Source organism: Telmatherina bonti, assembly GCF_933228915.1.
Source record: "Telmatherina bonti genome assembly, chromosome: 5".
NCBI classification, from domain to species: Eukaryota; Metazoa; Chordata; class Actinopteri; order Atheriniformes; family Telmatherinidae; genus Telmatherina; species Telmatherina bonti.
This window is the reverse complement of record NC_136623.1, coordinates 14,652,692-14,670,582: the sequence shown is the minus strand read 5'-3', so window position 1 is coordinate 14,670,582 and position 17,891 is coordinate 14,652,692. Positions and strand designations below refer to the sequence as shown.

General features: G+C 39.6%; 1 protein-coding gene across 3 annotated transcripts in view; it reads left to right on the top strand.

Moving 5' to 3' along the window:
- ago3a (argonaute RISC catalytic component 3a) overlaps positions 1 to 17,073 on the top strand; it is a 25,909-nt gene extending 8,836 nt beyond the window's left edge. Inside the window, exons 2-19 of one of the 3 annotated variants that reach the window (XM_079241201.1) lie at positions 3,319 to 3,487; positions 3,729 to 3,849; positions 4,071 to 4,279; positions 5,044 to 5,180; positions 7,739 to 7,873; positions 8,029 to 8,116; positions 8,398 to 8,545; positions 8,723 to 8,842; positions 10,217 to 10,360; positions 11,178 to 11,311; positions 11,834 to 12,018; positions 12,356 to 12,515; positions 12,681 to 12,771; positions 12,906 to 13,100; positions 13,297 to 13,431; positions 15,055 to 15,156; positions 16,256 to 16,455; positions 16,568 to 17,073. In XM_079241201.1, the coding sequence (XP_079097327.1) occupies positions 3,319 to 3,487; positions 3,729 to 3,849; positions 4,071 to 4,279; positions 5,044 to 5,180; positions 7,739 to 7,873; positions 8,029 to 8,116; positions 8,398 to 8,545; positions 8,723 to 8,842; positions 10,217 to 10,360; positions 11,178 to 11,311; positions 11,834 to 12,018; positions 12,356 to 12,515; positions 12,681 to 12,771; positions 12,906 to 13,100; positions 13,297 to 13,431; positions 15,055 to 15,156; positions 16,256 to 16,455; positions 16,568 to 16,676 (2,582 nt within the window). In that variant the 3' untranslated portion in view covers positions 16,677 to 17,073. Of the gene's footprint in view, positions 1 to 3,315; positions 3,488 to 3,728; positions 3,850 to 4,070; positions 4,280 to 5,043; positions 5,181 to 7,738; positions 7,874 to 8,028; positions 8,117 to 8,397; positions 8,546 to 8,722; positions 8,843 to 10,216; positions 10,361 to 11,177; positions 11,312 to 11,833; positions 12,019 to 12,355; positions 12,516 to 12,680; positions 12,772 to 12,905; positions 13,101 to 13,296; positions 13,432 to 15,054; positions 15,157 to 16,255; positions 16,456 to 16,567 lie in introns of all 3 variants that reach the window. The other 2 variants (XM_079241202.1, XM_079241200.1) reach the window with 2 other exon arrangements.
- Positions 17,074 to 17,891: the final 818 nt, after the last annotated feature.

Sequence of the window (17,891 nt, the reverse complement as noted above, 5' to 3'; positions counted from 1 at the left end):
ACAGTTTTGTGGGTCATATTGATTCATTTATCGGTCAGATTTGTGAAATGGCTTTCTGAAAAATTAAGACTGTATATCTGTCTCTTCTGTAGTTTAAATGGAACGCAGCAGTTTTGTCAAAGAAACTGAATGTGATTCTCTTGAAGGTTGATAAGACACAAAATTGTATCCAATTGCTGATGGCATCCACTCATAAACAAAACGTGCTGGTCATTTTAGCAGCCATAAGACACTAACACACTGACTTTCCACGCTGTTGCTGCGGGAATCATCAGCCATAACAATTGAAGGCTGATTTTAGCTTGCGTGGTATGTATTGGAACACATTGAAGAGGAAAAGATAATTGTTTTTTTTCTTTTTAAGAATGGAACTTCAACTTTCCTCTCAAACCCTTTCTCTCCTGCTTTGGTAAATACTCAGATTTGTTATGTCTCTCTAAGAAGAGCTGGAGGAAATGAAAGGGAAGTTATTTGACATGTTTCCGAACCAGCAGAGCCAAGCTGGCTGTTCATAAAATGCGCTGACACACATCTGGGTGAGGTAATGTTGGTAGAATTGAAAAATCTCATTTTGTTGTCTCCCATATGGGTAATACTTAAAATCCCATCCGTGTTCTCAGGCAGCAGTAGATACTTTGGCTAAAAGCGAATTTTCTTAAGCAGCAGGTTTTTGGAATGGCCTGTTTTTCCAAAAGGAAAATCACATGCTTTTTTCTCAGGGGATTGAAGTATCTATTTTCTTGTTAAAATTCTGTTTAAGATTACACCAAATTGATGATCCTTGGACAAAATATTAGTTCTTCTATCTTTAGGTTTTCTAGATTCAGATTTGCATGAAGCCAGAAAATGTAGAAGGGAGTCCATTTAAATCATGCAGTGACAAGGCCTTGGTTATAATTATACCAAGACAAGTTTGTTTTTGATGTTTGTTTGCATCTTGTTTACACAAACCGTCGCTGCATGTGCGAGGTTGCATTGTGAAGAGGAGTTTACTTTAATGTGAACAGTTTCATGAAAATCACGTGATTTTGTTTGTGCTAAAGAATGCTAAGGAAAATAGCTGTGATGGTAATTTTCAGTAATATTAAAAATAACCTTTTTAAATAGACTATATAATACCACAGCTACAAATTTCTGGATATCTTTGTGTGGCGTTTGTACTAAAATATAACCGACTGTGTGTGTTCTTGTGGGTGGAATATCAGAACTTGCCTTTGGTGTGGTGGTTGTTTTTTTTCATACTTTTTCTTTGCTGTAAGAGCTAGTCATTGCTATTAGTAGGTACTTCATGCTGAATTCAGCAGCTGGATGCTCCTTTGTGTGATTCTTTGACTTTTGATTCTGTGACTCACATTGACTGTAGGCCAGCTGCAAGAAGCAAATGAAAGCTGGAAAATGCCAACCTGCCCAGTCTATAATCCTGTCGTTCCCTCTTATCCCAGTCTGGCATGCCAACGTAACCAGGGCCATCGCATCAAGGAAAAATGTCTTTTTATGACTAGTAATTTCTTGAAGGTTTTTTATTTGGGACTTGTGTGGCAGAAAAAGAGGTTTCATTGCAGTCTTGTTTCTTTAACTTTCTCTAATATCTGTCTGTCTTCTCTTGGTCACTGTTGTGTATCTTAAATTGGGCACACCTCAACCACACAAGTTGCACTAAAAGACCCGAGGGAATTACAGTAACAGAGTTAGCATGCATACAGTTTCTATGACTAAGCCAGCTGTTGCTGGTATGCCAGACTCTCCTCCGTCCTTTAGCATTTTATCCCAGCAGGCAATTTCAGTGGAGTAACGTCAACCCCTCAATCAGCCCTGTTATGTTTTACTCTGTAGTCCACCAGAGGAGAAACCCTTCACAACCCGGCTGTAAATAAACAAGCTTTTGTAATCTATCACCCCACACGCGGTTTCTGTTTTGTTGAGGGGAGATTTTTATGAACTTCCCCTTGGCAGAGCTCTTAACCTCTGGTTCACCTACACATCTGGTCCTCTGAGTCAAGTCTGCGATGAATCACGCTCAAGCATGACTCTAATTTATCAGTGACACATTCAGAGTGGTTTTTGAAGAGATCATTAAGACTGTGGCAACAATAAAGCAAAGAAGCGTCTTGGAAGTTGAAGCCGGGGGCATACACAAAGTACCACAAGCCAGACTAATGAATGAGTTTGACTTCAGTTTTTATGTAACAGTGTGTATTTCATAACCATCACAGAATGCTTTATGAGTGTAATCCAAACACTGCTTTGGCTAACCCTTTTTTTTTTTTTTTTTTTCCCCCACGTATAATGTGGAGTCAAGCCTCAGCAGACCCAAAAATAGCATCAACATGACTGTGCCACTTTAAGATGAAAAACTCACCATTTCTGGATTAAAGTGACTCATGTTGGAGACATCTCATGGTGTTTGTGCGATTGTGATCATTGTGTGGCAAATGTGTACAAATGTGTGGCCTTTGTCAACTACTACTTACTTACTAGTAATACACATACAAATATCATTTGTTATATCGTCTTAACCAAGAACAGATGTGCTGTTTTAGTATAAACTTAGTCTTTATGCACCTTAAAGTGTAAATTCCTTTCACGTCTAACTCCTCAGGGATTTTTTTTAACCCATAAGCACCCAGTGTGATACATGTGATACATACAGTTTCTGAGACATTTAAATCACTTTATAGCAAAAGTTTTTTTTTTTGTTTTTTTTCTTCTTCTACCCCGTAATACACAAAGTAGAAGACCCAAATAATTTGATCATATTACATGGTAATAAATAGTAAATACTCTTAGAAGAAAAAAAAAGTTTTTTTTTTCTCTTTTAAACGTTTTGGTTAAGGGACAAATAAGACCTCTTATGAAAAAAAAGACTTTTTTTTTTTTTTTTTTTTTTTTTTTAAAATGCAGGAGGCATATATATATAATATGTGTGTGTGTGTTGATTTGAAATGTCAGTATCTGATGTTTTTGTTGGCATTTCTGTCGTACAGACAACACTATCTTGACATTTGGAATTTCTGTGGTGTTTTTATCTACAGTCAAGCTCTTGTCAGCTTGTTTCGTGAACTTTTTTTCTTTTTCGTACACCTGTGTTGGCAGAGTTGTTGAAAGACAATATTATGCCCATTTTATGTTATAACATTTATTGTTTTTTTCTTTTTTGCTGAGTATTTTTTTTTTCTATCACACTTTTTGCTAAATTAGTTAAATTTTTAACTGAAGAAAGTGACCGTTAATCCTTGATTCACTGTGTTAAAACTATACCAATATGAGGTTGGTTTTTATTTAACTTTCTCCTCTTTATTTATTAATTTTTCTTAGCAGCCGTTGGGGCCCAGTCCCTATTCTCCATGCCTCGGCGGCCTGGCTATGGCACCATGGGGAAGCCAATCAAGCTGCTGGCCAATTGCTTCCAGGTGGAGATCCCAAAGATGGATGTCTACCTCTACGAGGTGGATATCAAGCCTGACAAGTGCCCACGGCGAGTCAACAGGTAGGGTGGCTCTCATATTACATTCTCATGTGTTACTTTTACATGAAGCCCAAAGTAGACAAGTAGGATTAATTCCAATATTGTGAAGCTTGTGGTGAAGGAACGAGTGCATAAGATTGTTGTGATTTGTTGATTTTTCTTTCTTTTTATTGAAACCGCTTAAAATTTCTTGACATCCTCAATGTTTTTTTGTTTTTTTTAAAAATCTAGCACAGCTAATCTGTTTATGTGCATGTTACAGGGAGGTGGTTGACTCTATGGTGCAGCACTTCAAGGTGACCATTTTTGGGGATCGGAGGCCAGTCTATGATGGGAAGAAGAGTCTGTACACAGCCAATCCACTGCCTGTGGCCCCCACAGGGGTGAGCTGGACAAAAACCTAAAACACTCACAGCCACAAATGTAGCACAAACATTCCTCTTCAATACATCTGGAATACAAACTATTTGCATGGTTTTTAGCGGCTTACAACCTGAAGCTAGAACTGCTCTACACCGAATGCGGAATAAAAACACACACATGTAAACCCACAGCCAATCAAACCAACCCCTACCTTACTGTTTGTACTCCTTTTGTCCCACAGGTGGACCTTGACGTCACCCTTCCAGGCGAAGGAGGGAAAGATCGACCCTTCAAAGTTTCCATCAAGTTTGTGTCTCTGGTCAGCTGGCACATGCTCCATGAGGTGCTGACTGGCCGCAGCATGCCTGAGCCTCTTGAACTGGACAAGCCTATCAGCACCAACCCTGTGCATGCAGTGGATGTCGTGCTGCGACACCTGCCCTCCATGAAGTGAGCAACTAAGGTTTTAAATTTGGGGGGGGGAGAAGGTTAATTTAGACCTGTAATGCAGGTTTTATTTGTAGATCAGTTGCAGATACTGTCTTTTTTATTAACCAATATCTGCAGTATCTGAAATTGCCTTTTTCAATCAGGTAATGTATTCGTCAACCATTGAATTATTTTCTCAGTTATCAACTCTGATTTTTCTCCGCCATCACCTCCCCCTCTATGAAGTCAGAAGACAAACTAATTTTAAAAGTGGTCCCTCTGATACTCTTTGTTACTACTGTTCTTTTGTTGTCATAGTAACACCAATATCAGCTCTCTGATCCTAACGGAAATCAAACCCATTTTATGTGGACTCTCACAAAGCACTGCTTCACCTTCCACACAATATCACTTCCTGAGGCTTGGCAAAAGACGCAAACACAATATCACCGCTGCTGTAATGAAAATCTCTTTCAAAGCTTTATGAAAAGGTGGTTTTTATCAACACCTGCCGTTTAGCTCTGCTCGCAGGTGCAGGAAGCACACTGTTGCATTGGCATCTTGACAGACTTTTTAGCCAAGGATTCACAAAGGAAAATGTGGCCTTCATGTCCTTTGTGGACAGTAATAAGAATTTGATGAGTCCAGATGATGTCACCACCACCTCATTCCTCTTCTGGAGTCTTAGACTGATGAAACCAGCTGGTTGTGAAAAACATACTGACTTATACACAGAAGTCAGGATGTCATTCGTTCACTAATAAAACCTGCTTCTCTCTGTGTAGGTACACTCCAGTAGGCCGATCCTTCTTCTCAGCTCCAGAGGGTTATGACCATCCTCTGGGAGGTGGGAGGGAGGTTTGGTTTGGCTTTCACCAGTCTGTGCGCCCTGCCATGTGGAAGATGATGCTCAACATTGATGGTGAGAAACAGATCTCGCTTCTTGCCAAGCTTTTCATTTTTGTTGCCAACTGCCTGAAACTCTAGAAAACAAAGTAAATTAGTCTTGCCATGTTTAAAAATATTTGCACAGAAATTGATTTTTTTTTTCTTTCTTTTTAGAAGTGGGGGAAAATGATTTCAATAATATAACAGATGCATTGGTTTTATTATCTTTGAAGAAAATAAATAGCTGGATTTAACGTAAATCTATGTGTTACACTTTTGTAAACGCTGCTGAGGTTTGCAGAAACAATCTCTGTGCTTTTTCTATCAGGAAATATATTTATCAACCATTCAATTATTTATTTTTTTTTTTTAATAGAATTGGAGCTTTTTTCTGTTGCCGGTCCTAACCTGTGGAATGAGCTCCCCCCCCACATTAGACAAGCTTCCTCACTGTTTTAAAACTTATCTTAAGACCCATTTTTATTCCTTTGCTTTTTACCCAGTGTGAGTCTGCTTCTGGTCAGTGTGCTATATTTTGGTCTTAATTTAGGTTTGATTGGTTTTATTTACTATTTATTCATTTTGTTTTATTTATTTATTTATTTTATTCCTTGTCTCATCTATTGTTTTATCATGTTATTTATTTGTATTGTCATTTGGCTGATGTACAGCACTTTCTCATAACTTTGGTTATTTTAAAGGGCTTTATAAATAAAGTTGAGTTGAGTTGTTGTAAAAAGGTAATAAATGGAAACGCCGTTCAAGATCTGATAAAAGACAAGGAGCTTATGCCCCTGTTTGATAACCTGGAATGTATGGTGATACAATAGCAGTTTTATCATTTTTAGGAAGTATGTGACAGAACTGAGAGGTTTTTTTTTTTTTGGTTTTTTTTTGGGGGTTTTTTTTGCCCCTGGAGGCCGAAAATACTGCTGTGGCATTAGAGAAAATGAGTGTGTAGTGAGAGAGATTGTGTGAGGAACAAGGCATGAAGGTGGGTGCTTGGCTGGATGGGAACGGTTGCTGTGGAGACAAAATGGTAGAGTGTATGTCTGAGTGTGTGTACGTATGCGAGTGCTTTGCCTGGGTGATTGCAGACTTGTGGGTGTTGCTGGGGTCAGAAGAGTAGCTCCACTGGGTATTTTCCTTGAGACGGCTTTTGTTTGGCTGAATGTTCGAAGCCTCCGAGTGTCTTTTGAGATTTTGCCTCTTAACTCTGATTCAGTACTCTGAATGTCTCGCTTTCTCATCCTTTTATAAATGAGTTGGCTACTACATAACTGCAACTTGGACTGATTGCAAAGCAATACAATATGGCTACATATGCCTTCAAAGCAATGTAAAAACCCCTTTTCAGGTTATTTTCTCCAAACCCTTGTTCCACAGGGTTTGCATCATGGGTATAAAAGCTTGTATAGCAAATAACGCTAATTTTAGGGAATTTGGACCTTTTTCCGTTCGACATTTACATGAGTGATTTAGTTATTTTAACACGAGTATTAAAAACTCGATGAAGGGCAAGCACAGTTGCAGCAGGAGTAATATCACTTCCTGTATGTCATGATTTAGTTTCATCGCGCACATCAGAGGCTCAGGAGTGTGTCTACAATACATCATCTGCTCTTTTGTTTAGCATCACTCATGCATGTGTATTTTAAGTGCTTACGGAGAAGCAGTATTTTTTTTTCTTTTTTTTTCTAACAGTCCAACAGCTGAAGCAGGTTACGCACTGAAACTTCCTGTGCCTCAGCTGTCTACTTTCATCATCTCTATTTTTGGATTTGTGTTATTTGCTTTCTCTCCTCACATGTTCTCTTACTCGCTTAAAATTTTTAATATGTTTAGCATCTCACCGAGCATACTTATTGTCTCTGTGTTTCTTTATTTTTCTTCTATTTGACAAAAACACATTATGGTTTACAAAAAGTAACTGAGTGGTGAGATTAGGAGACCCTCCACTCTTGACGAACAGCAATGTGTGTGTTCAGTGCTTCTTTGGCATTCATGGAGCATTGTTGGTTCATAGTCCTGCAAATGATTCAAGGCTATTTGTTCTGTGTTCTGAGTTGCATCTTGGTATCCATTAGGGATAGAAAAATTGAACTGAAAAATCAAATATCAAGATTTTTGCTTCGGTATTATAGCAGCAGAATGATGGTCTAGCTACTGTGTTGTTTTTTCCTAATTGAAATAAAAAAATAAAAATAAAAAAAAAATGAGCAAAAAGAAAAAGTTTTATACATTTTTTTTGTTTTTAATCAACAAAAATCAGCAAAATCGAAAAATTGTGAGAATCGCAGTTTAAATCGAATCGGCACCCAAAAAAAAATCGCAATCGAATCGGGACAGCATATTGTCACAGCCCTAGTATCCATGCAAATGATGTGACTGGACTTAAAATACCAATTTATAATTGTGCTTCTGCACAACTGCCAACAAACTAATGTTTGTGCCTGGTTAACTGTATTACTACCCAAAAACCTTTTGACCACATTTCTATTCAGGCAGATGGAAGTCTTTCTATAGGCATACATATATACATTTAAAATGTCTTTATTGTCTTAAATGACTCCGTCTTGCTTTGTCTTGCAGTCTCTGCCACCGCGTTCTACAAAGCCCAGCCAGTTATCCAGTTCATGTGTGAAGTACTGGATATCCACAACATCGACGAGCAGCCTCGCCCTCTCACAGACTCTCACCGAGTCAAATTCACCAAAGAAATCAAAGGTGGATTAAAGTTGTTTCTGCTTGTGGAAAAAATTGGGTTTAACCAAGATCAAAATATGTGTGGGTGGAGGGAGAGTCTGAGCACATGTCACAGCCGTTCACGCTCAGGCAGAAGTTTTTAATAGGGCTCCAACACGTTTTATATTATTCAATAGGTTTGAAGGTGGAGGTGACGCACTGTGGAACCATGAGGAGGAAGTACCGAGTTTGCAACGTGACCCGTCGGCCGGCGAGCCATCAAACGTGAGTCAGTCTCTGGTTGTGTGAGGGAACAGGACACCCCTGGCTGTGTGAGCGGATGGGAAGGGAGTGGTGAACACAGACCAAAGAGGAGGCAATCACCAATTCACCAAACGCACCAAAAAAAAGGCTGACTCATATGACAGCCATGCAGCCAGCATTAGTCATCCTTCACTGGAGTAGCCTAGTGTGTGGCTGTTGATCTATTACCGTGTTGGACTGGGATTGTATTTTAATACTATTGTAGCTGTCCTTTAAATATACATTACTATTTTTTGTTGCAGGTTCCCTTTGCAGTTGGAGAACGGTCAGACTGTGGAACGTACTGTAGCCCAATACTTTAGAGAGAAGTACAACCTGCAGCTCAAATACCCACATTTACCGTGTCTACAGGTGGGCCAGGAGCAAAAGCACACCTACCTGCCTCTAGAGGTGAGGAAGAGCAAGCATCCTCCCCACACAATGTCTGGCATCAACCATTTTATCACGTCAGCTGTAGTGTCCCATTTTTAGTGTTAAACTGAGCAGCTGTGGGGAAAGCTCTTGTATGCAGAAAGTCATTTACTGGCTTGATAAAAAATAATGAATATTGCTTTTGTCTCCTGGCAGGTGTGTAACATTGTAGCTGGCCAGCGGTGCATTAAAAAGCTGACAGATAATCAGACCTCCACAATGATTAAAGCCACAGCTCGCTCTGCACCTGACAGGCAAGAGGAGATCAGCAGGCTGGTGAGTCCTGAAGTCTCATTTGTTATCTAGTTCCCCAAAAGCTGGGATTGAATTTTATTTATTGAGATGACAGTAAATGGTAATTTAGTAAGATTTGTTCCTGAAGTTCCTATTGTCCTATAGTTGGACTTTGTGATTTCAGTATTGATTTAATTTCATTTCAAGATGTAATTTTTATTTGCTTTAATATTAAACAAGCATCTTTTTGGTTTTATTTTTGAGCCAAGAGGCAGTATTCTCAATTCTCTTTTCTGATATATTTAGTTACAAAAACAAAAATAATGAGGTTTGTACAGACATCTAGTTATTTTGACATATTTTGAATAAACTTTAAAGTTAAATAAACATAATTTCCAAACATGTTGAAAGAGGTGGGCAGAACCACAGCCAGTGATGGATGTCCCTTCAACATAAAAAAAAAACCCAAAAAAAACAGTCCCCGTTCACAAAAATGATTAACACTATAAAGCCCACATGTAGCATAAGATGATTTATAGAATATTTTAGCTGAAGTAAGTATTACTGTTGTAGAAATTCAGTGTCAGCTCTTTGCTGTGCTGTTCATCTGCATGTCATATTACTGTTTTTATAATCACCTCTCCCTCCTTCTTGTTTTCTGTTATTAACAGAAGCATGTCTGTGTGCTTCTCTGCCACATTTTGTCATTACACTGCAGACCTGCACAGGGTCATCAAAATGCCACAGTCGTAATGGCTTTAATGTGAATCTGCTCCACTGTGCACTGGCTTGTTTCTGGATACACTGGAAAAACTGCACACCAGCTGCCTCTGGCTACCATCAGATTAGCAGCACACATTTCATACCTGTTACCTTATTAAACTCTCTATCTCTTCACCAAGAAGCAAAATGGTTCAGCTCTAGTATAAGAAATCATTGTATCACTGTGTGTTTTCATGCACCATTGGCTGAAACTGGCAGGACAATGTGGGTGGAAAACAAGCTGATAAGCTGGTGTCTGTCAAGTACAAAATGAATTCTGTAATACATTTTGATATCATGGCAGCGAGGCTGACTAGGGTACTGACACCAAGCTTTTTGTTATGTGTCTGTAACTGATCCATCTTTTTGTAGCAACACAATACAAAATCTATGGCAATAGAAATGGTCCAATCGGACAGGTTCTCTTTAAGACTTGGCCAGTTTGCTTTGTTCTGCATTTTCTTTTTATAATTATAGATAAACTAAGCTGTTGAATAATGACCTTTTTGCTTGATGTCACACCTTATAAATTTCACTGTGGCTTTCAACAAAATAATATGGAAACAAATGAGCAGGCAAAGGAAAAGTTCTGGAGAACTTCTGCAAGGAGTTTTGGCTGTGTGCTTAATTTTTCTTTCTCTCTTTCCCCCGTAGGTGCGCAGTGCCAACTATGAAGCGGATCCTTTCGTGCAGGAATTCCAGTTCAAAGTGCGCGACGAGATGGCCCATGTGACGGGGCGAGTGCTACCCGCCCCCATGCTGCAGTACGGCGGCAGGGTGAGCACAGAGCACTTTATGGTACCCTTCTTTTAAATCACGCCCATTCTCTCTGTTTGTCTGACACGCTCTCCCCTTTGGCATACTTTTATTTCATCGTCTCTGTGGGGAAACTAACTCGCTGGCTTCTGTTTGTATTTTATGGTGTCTTTATTTGAAGTTTGCTTGTTTTTTGTTTTTTTTTTGTTTAGTTGAGTCTCAATAGTGCAACCTTTTATTCAAAATCATGTGTTCTTAAAAAATGTTAAAAAAATTTAAAAAAAGTGGCTAGTCTAGACGCTAAACATTTTGCCCCAAAATATTATTTTGAAGACAAAAGATTATCTAAATTATGATTGGGTTTCTTGCAAAAAAATTAATTATTAGAAATTGCAAAACAAATGTTTGATTATTAATTGTTTCCTCCTAAGTTGAGAAGCAATGTGTTCAAGAAGCAGCTTATTGAGACTAAAGCGCGACTGGCATTAACATCTGTTTATTGTCTTTGAGACACATCATACTGATTTGTACTTCTTAAAACTACATCAGTTATACAGAAAATGCTGCATATGACAGCCAAACTGCATCTTACATACTGTAGTCTGCAGAACATCTTGCACAACAAGATAACATTCAAGTTTCACACTGGGAAACTAGATTTTAAAATAGTTTTTGGCTTTGTGTGACTATGAATTTGTGTGCAGAAAATGTGCGGATGCATTGTGCATGTGTGTTTTTACTTGTGTTGTGTTCATGTTTTTTGGTTTTTTTTTTGCCTGTTTAAGCTTGAGTCATATATACATGAACGTTTCCCCTTGTAATCATAAGTACATGTGTTGAGGCTGCGATGTTGTTTCAGAACCGCACTGTAGCCACGCCCAGCCACGGGGTGTGGGACATGAGGGGAAAGCAGTTCCACACTGGGGTGGAGATCAAGATGTGGGCCATTGCTTGCTTCGCCACACAGAGGCAGTGTCGCGAAGAAATTCTCAAGTGAGATCATATTTAATATGACAAGTACAGGAAATGCGCTTCACCTTTCTTCAGTATTTAGACTTGGTGTTTATACTGGCAGTTTTTTTTTTTTTTAAGCTTAATCTTAGTTTTGCTAGTAAATACCAGAGGGACAGAGTATGTTCACAAACAAAGAGGACGAATGCAGCATTTTTATTTAAAGTTTAAAACTTCCTAATAGCTAGTGTTGCGTTATCAAAGGATTGGCATCAAACTATTACACTATTTACATTTCGGCTTGTCATACATCTCTCTTAAGCTAGAGTTTCAAGTATTCCAGCAGGATTTTTGAACTCTAAGGCCTCCAAAGTACAGTTGTGAGACACGGTGTCTGCATGAACACAAGATCTCAACTAAAAACATGACTGTAGATTTAAATTTCTAGTTTCACATGAGCTAGTCAGCCACAGAAAAGTTTCCTGTGCTTGGCAGGAGATGTGTATGTGCATTCGTGTTGCTCAGTGATTGTTTACCCGTTGCTCCCTTCCCTCCGTTCTGTAGGGGTTTCACTGATCAGTTGCGTAAAATCTCAAAGGATGCTGGGATGCCTATCCAAGGTCAACCATGTTTCTGCAAATACGCCCAGGGAGCGGACAGTGTCGAGCCCATGTTCAGACATCTGAAGAATACCTACGCTGGACTGCAGCTCATCATCGTCATCCTGCCGGGAAAGACTCCAGTCTATGGTTAGAAAGCTGTTTTTAAAAAAAAAAACAAAAACAAAAAGTAAACAAGCATCCTGCATTTCCGAGACATGCTTCCAAGAAGAAGAAATGATGCAATTTATTGTCCTCTTAAGTGTTTCATTGGGAAATATTGCACAAGGAATTATTTTCTTTAAGTATTGGATATTGTTGTTTGTTTATTTGTCACATGACACATTTAAACATGTTTAAATTAGATTTCTGTACAGGAGATGAATGGTATTCTGGGCTTCAGTACTGGAAAAAAAAATGGTATCGAAAAACTTGTACCAGTTTTATACTGAAGATTTTTTTTTTTTTCTTTCAAAACCACCCACAGCTGAGGTAAAGCGAGTGGGAGACACTCTTTTGGGCATGGCAACCCAATGTGTTCAAGTGAAGAATGTGGTGAAAACATCACCTCAGACACTCTCCAACCTCTGCCTGAAGATCAATGTGAAGCTGGGAGGCATTAACAACATCCTGGTGCCTCACCAACGGTTAGCCACCCCCTTGTCTCGACTTACTACATTTTGCAGTGATTCAGTAAAACTTGTTTGGAATCAATGAATCTTCTCAGTTTGTTTTAATTTCAGAAGGATATTGACCACAACCAGCATAGCCTCTGCATAAATGATAGAATGTCTTTGTCTCTAAATCCACAGACCATCAGTGTTTCAGCAGCCAGTTATCTTCTTGGGGGCAGATGTTACACATCCACCAGCCGGAGATGGGAAGAAACCTTCAATTGCAGCAGTTAGTTTTTTTTTGTTTTTTTTTTTATTTTATTTACACAAGTTAATTTTTGCATGTTGCCTCCTTGTTCAGACTTTCCTTTATTTTTATTTTTATTTTATTCTCTTCCATTTACCCTCACTTGTGTCTTTCAGGTGGTCGGCAGCATGGACGCCCACCCCAGCAGGTACTGCGCTACAGTGCGTGTCCAGAGACCCAGGCAGGAGGTTATCCAGGATCTGGCCTCTATGGTGCGAGAACTTCTAATCCAGTTCTACAAGTCAACCCGGTACAAACCCACCAGGATAATTTTCTACAGGGATGGAGTTTCAGAAGGCCAGTTCAGACAGGTCTGCTTCCTCTTTTTATCCTTGTTTAGTAAAACAGGTTTAGTTTAACGTCAGATAATCTCCAATATGGCTACATGAAATCCTTCAAACTTTTGCACATGGAATATTATTTATGTAGATTCTTTAAACTCTTTTTTTTTTTTTTTTTTTTTTTTAAGGAATGTCTAAGCAGAAATGTTTCCCTCCTCCTCCTCAGGTGCTGTATTATGAGCTGCTGGCCATCCGTGAGGCCTGTATCAGCCTGGAGAAGGAGTACCAGCCAGGCATTACTTACATTGTCGTGCAAAAACGCCACCACACACGCCTCTTCTGTGCCGACCGCAACGAGAGAGTAAGTCCCCAAAAAACACAAACAATAGCTCAATAGTGACTTTTGTATGACTAGATAAGGATCCTCATTAAAGCAGTGTTATGTTTTAGTCCATATTCTTTTAATGCATCTGTACTATTTTCAGGTTGTTTGTCCAACCAATTTGTGAGGGACAGATCATATTTTTACTTTAACTTAACAACTTTATGACAACTTAAACTTTCCATAATCCGTATCAGTGGGGTATATTTTAACAATGCTTTATGCTAATGTTGAATAAGATGAAAAGAATATATTTATATTCAATGAGGAAAAAAATTAAATTCACAGTGAGGGTTGAAGAAATGACGACACATAAATCTATTATTCATTCATTCATTCAGTCTATTATTTATTCAGTGAATGAAAATATTTGTTAAATGAATTATATGATATTCTTCAAGCCAAATTCTGTAACTTTTTGACCTTGAAACGTTGCATCCCGGACTTGTTCGATGACACAGTGACATCTGTCACGTGTATCTCTGGACCCGCTGCTACTCAGCAGCGTCCCGAGGCTGAGAAACCGTAATATACAACTTTTACATCTGGGACGCAACGTGGCGTTTCACTCCAGTTTAATAAGGAACTGGCCTTTTTAAACACGCAATTGCGCTGATTTAGCAAAGAAACGCAAGAAGATTAAAAGAGAGAAAGGGACAGACAAGAGTCATTATAAGATCATCTTTTGCTGGCTGTAGAAAGCTCACAAGTCGGGAAGGATGCAAGATGGATGCCAAATGGACCGTCAATCGGGGACACGTGACGGTGAAAATGGCAGTGGGTCTTTAAAGACCTCCTCCAAATGAAATCAATATTCATCCATTACTACCTTTTTAATAATGGAAAGTTGAAGAGTGACAAGCACAAAGCGAAGGAGTTGTGGAGAAGAGCTGTATGGTGATAGATGCAGCTGCCTCATTTGTTTTACTTAATTTGCATAGATATGAGTTTGTGCAGATGTAAACTTAACTTTTAAGACATAAAGGGGTTCATAGGTAGTTCAAAGCATGTTTTTCCTGGAATTTTTAGTTTTTTTTTTAATCGTTTAATCAATTCCAAAATAAAAGAAGAAATAACTATATAAAATGAGCCTGGAGAGGCATGGATATAAACTCCGTCTCTGGTTAGAGGAGTCAGAAAACTATTGGATAGTAATTCAAGATTATGATCTTTATTAGGATGATGAGAACTGAATGTGGGCTTCTTTAGTTACCTTTTGTTGTCGATTATTCAGTTCACCCCCATAACCTGTGTAATTACATTCGATTAAAGCATTAGGGCTCCACACAAAACCAATAGCTCTCGAGTGGCACTCAAGGCCTCCTGAATAAGACCAAGCCAGTAACAACCTTATTTTGTGCTCAGGCTCTTTGATACACAGCATTAAGCTCCCAAGTGCATTAGGATTTTAATTGGTTGTTTTGGAAAGCACTGAGTGAACTTCTGCTCGGGTTGCTTCAACCAATTTTTTAAACTTTTTTACTTCCTGTTTTACTGTATAATTTGGTGATTTAAAAGCCTTGTGTCGGATGTTTTTAATTATTTTCATGATCAAACATGGGCATCAGCTGGGAATAACTGACTCAAACTCTGCTTCGTCAGGTTGGACGTAGCGGAAACATTCCTGCTGGTACCACTGTGGACACGGACATCACGCATCCCTATGAGTTCGATTTTTACCTCTGCAGTCACGCTGGAATACAGGTCAGAGTGGCGTCTTATCTTTTTTGCCTCTGCTGCCCCCCCTCACCACATTTTTATTCTACTAAAATATTACCAGAGAGCCATGTGCTATTGCAGACCTCTATAGAAGGCGGTAATGACAAAAAAAAAAAAAAAAAAGCAGCTGCTTATTGGCTACATATTTCAGATTGAATAAAAATGTCAAGCTCTGGCTGTTAAAAAGGGTTTGCTGCAAACCTCTCTTCTCTTTGCAGCCCCACATCTTCCACCCCACCCACCTTTAGTTACAGCAAAGGGATGTTTTAATGCACCCATTGTTATTAATTCCTTCCCTCCTTTTGAGATCTAACAGTATTTAAACTGAGCCTACAAAATTCTGCAGCAGCACAGAAAGTTTCTTTTGCTCTGTTACATCCCCTGGGAGGGGTGCAACCTGACAACCACAGAGGGAGACAAGACAAGTATAGAGGGTTGTCACATTTATTTACAGGTCTTGGATATGGCAGGATTATGGAACCTGTGGGGGAGGATGGGACGTTAGGCTGTGCCAAAATCAAAGAAAACAGTTAAACAAAACGAGGCCTAACTCAGACTACCTGTAAACCAAAACAAAACCAAATAAACTCCTATCTAACTGATCTAATAACCAACTTGACCAAAACGTTTACAAGGGGTGGCAACAGCCTCTAGCCCTAGTGTGTCTATACAATGCTTTTCTACATGTGGAAATGTAAAGGGCGCCCCAACTTACCTGGTCCTCATGCCTCCCCACATACCTGTTCCACCACGCCATTAACAAACACAGGCAAAACAGAAGAGAGTGACGGCCTCCAGGTGCTGCTCTTTTAAAGGATGATCTCTAGTGCTGATTGGAGCATCTGAATTTGAACCAGCCAATAAAGCCCAGGCTAGGCAGATCTCCACTTCAGCTACTTGGAAACACCTGGGGATAACAGGGATGACAAGTTTATACAAGTGCAAGTGATGCACGTAACATGCTCTTAAATCACCATTATGTCCTTTGTTTTTTTTTTTAGTTTTTTTTTTTTACTACCAGAGTAAATTCTTGTTATCTTAGTAAAAAGATAAAACAATGAGATCTTTCCTTTCTGGCTCTCAGGGCACCAGCCGGCCCTCCCACTACCATGTACTGTGGGATGACAATTGTTTTACTGCTGACGAGTTCCAGCTGCTCACCTACCAGTTGTGCCACACCTACGTGCGCTGCACCCGCTCAGTCTCCATCCCCGCGCCAGCCTACTACGCACACCTGGTGGCCTTCCGTGCCCGCTACCATCTGGTGGACAAAGAGCATGACAGGTGAGATGTGGAAACCAGGCCTTTCTATGAAGGCTCGTACATTCTGTAAATGCTGATTTCATGCCATTATTGTTTGCCGTGCGTCACAGTTGACCTGTTCTCCTCTCCGCAGCGCTGAGGGCAGCCACGTGTCTGGTCAGAGTAACGGTCGAGACCCCCAGGCGCTGGCCAAAGCTGTTCAGATTCACCACGACACACTGAGGACCATGTACTTCGCCTGAGCGAACAACTACCCTCCCAAACCATTACCATCCTTAACACATTTACACACAGACATACACACACGAAAACCATGCACGCTGGGCTTGCCAGTCAAGGAGTCCTCATAGGTGCATGTCCCACGCCCCACATGCCCCGTCAAATCCGGACCTGACACTGTGCAGAGGGAAGCAGGGAGGAGGGAGGGGAGGAGGCACCCCCACACTGGACTGAAGATGCAAACGCTGCTTTAAAAAAAAAAAACACACAAAAGAGAAACTCAGCACTATTATGCAATATTAAACCAGCCAACTAGTTTATTTCCACCCTTATCAGGCCCCCTTTCAAAGCCCCTCCTGTCTGTTTTTCACTGTCTGTCTCCATGTGGCCAAATGGGTGTTTTTTTTTGTTTTGTTTTGTCCTTTGACTTCTCCCCTCCTTCAGCACAGTCTTTAATAGTCTGTTGTTCTGCTTCTTTTGCCATTTCTAGTACCTCAAGTCAGTTTGAGCAGCAGCACTTTTACATTCTTTTAGTTTTACTGTAGTTTGTCGGTAGTCCCTGAGATTTGAAACGAGGGAGAGATATGTTGAATTACTTTTGGAGTAAAGTTTCACGGACCACAGGTCCTCCCGGTTGCCACTTTTATTTTTCCTCTGTATTTCTGTCACTTTTCATCAACGTGTTAACTTGTGTGGAGCCACATGTTCTTTTGAGCACACTGCCATCTGTTGGCGACGAGGTATAAATGCCCCCTTATAGTCACAACGAGAATTTGTTGTCCTATAAGTTTTTAGATGAATTTCACTTACTTGTAACAGTCAGTTGTTATATTTTTAACTGGGGCTGTTTTATATTGGCTGATATACCAATTGCTGAACTGCAGCCATCTATGGAGTTTATTTAAGTATAACACTGTTTTATCCTCGGTTATGTTTGTTGTGTATTATGTGAAACATTTTAAGATTCTTCTTCTTTTTTTTAATTTTTTTTTTAATGAATTAACCATGTAAGCTTTCCTTTTTTAATCTTGGCAGTCACCATGCATCCATTTCTCTCAGTACTTCACCTTGCATTTCGCTCAGATGTTTGGAACAATAGATGAGTGGATGACTTCTATAGTTTCTTTTAGTGCAATAACCAGCTGAACGAAGGGAAGAGGATTTTAGGGGACTTAAATGACTGAAAAGTACAGTTACGGTTTTCATTTTGTAAGAGAAGAAAAGTTTCGCCACTTCTA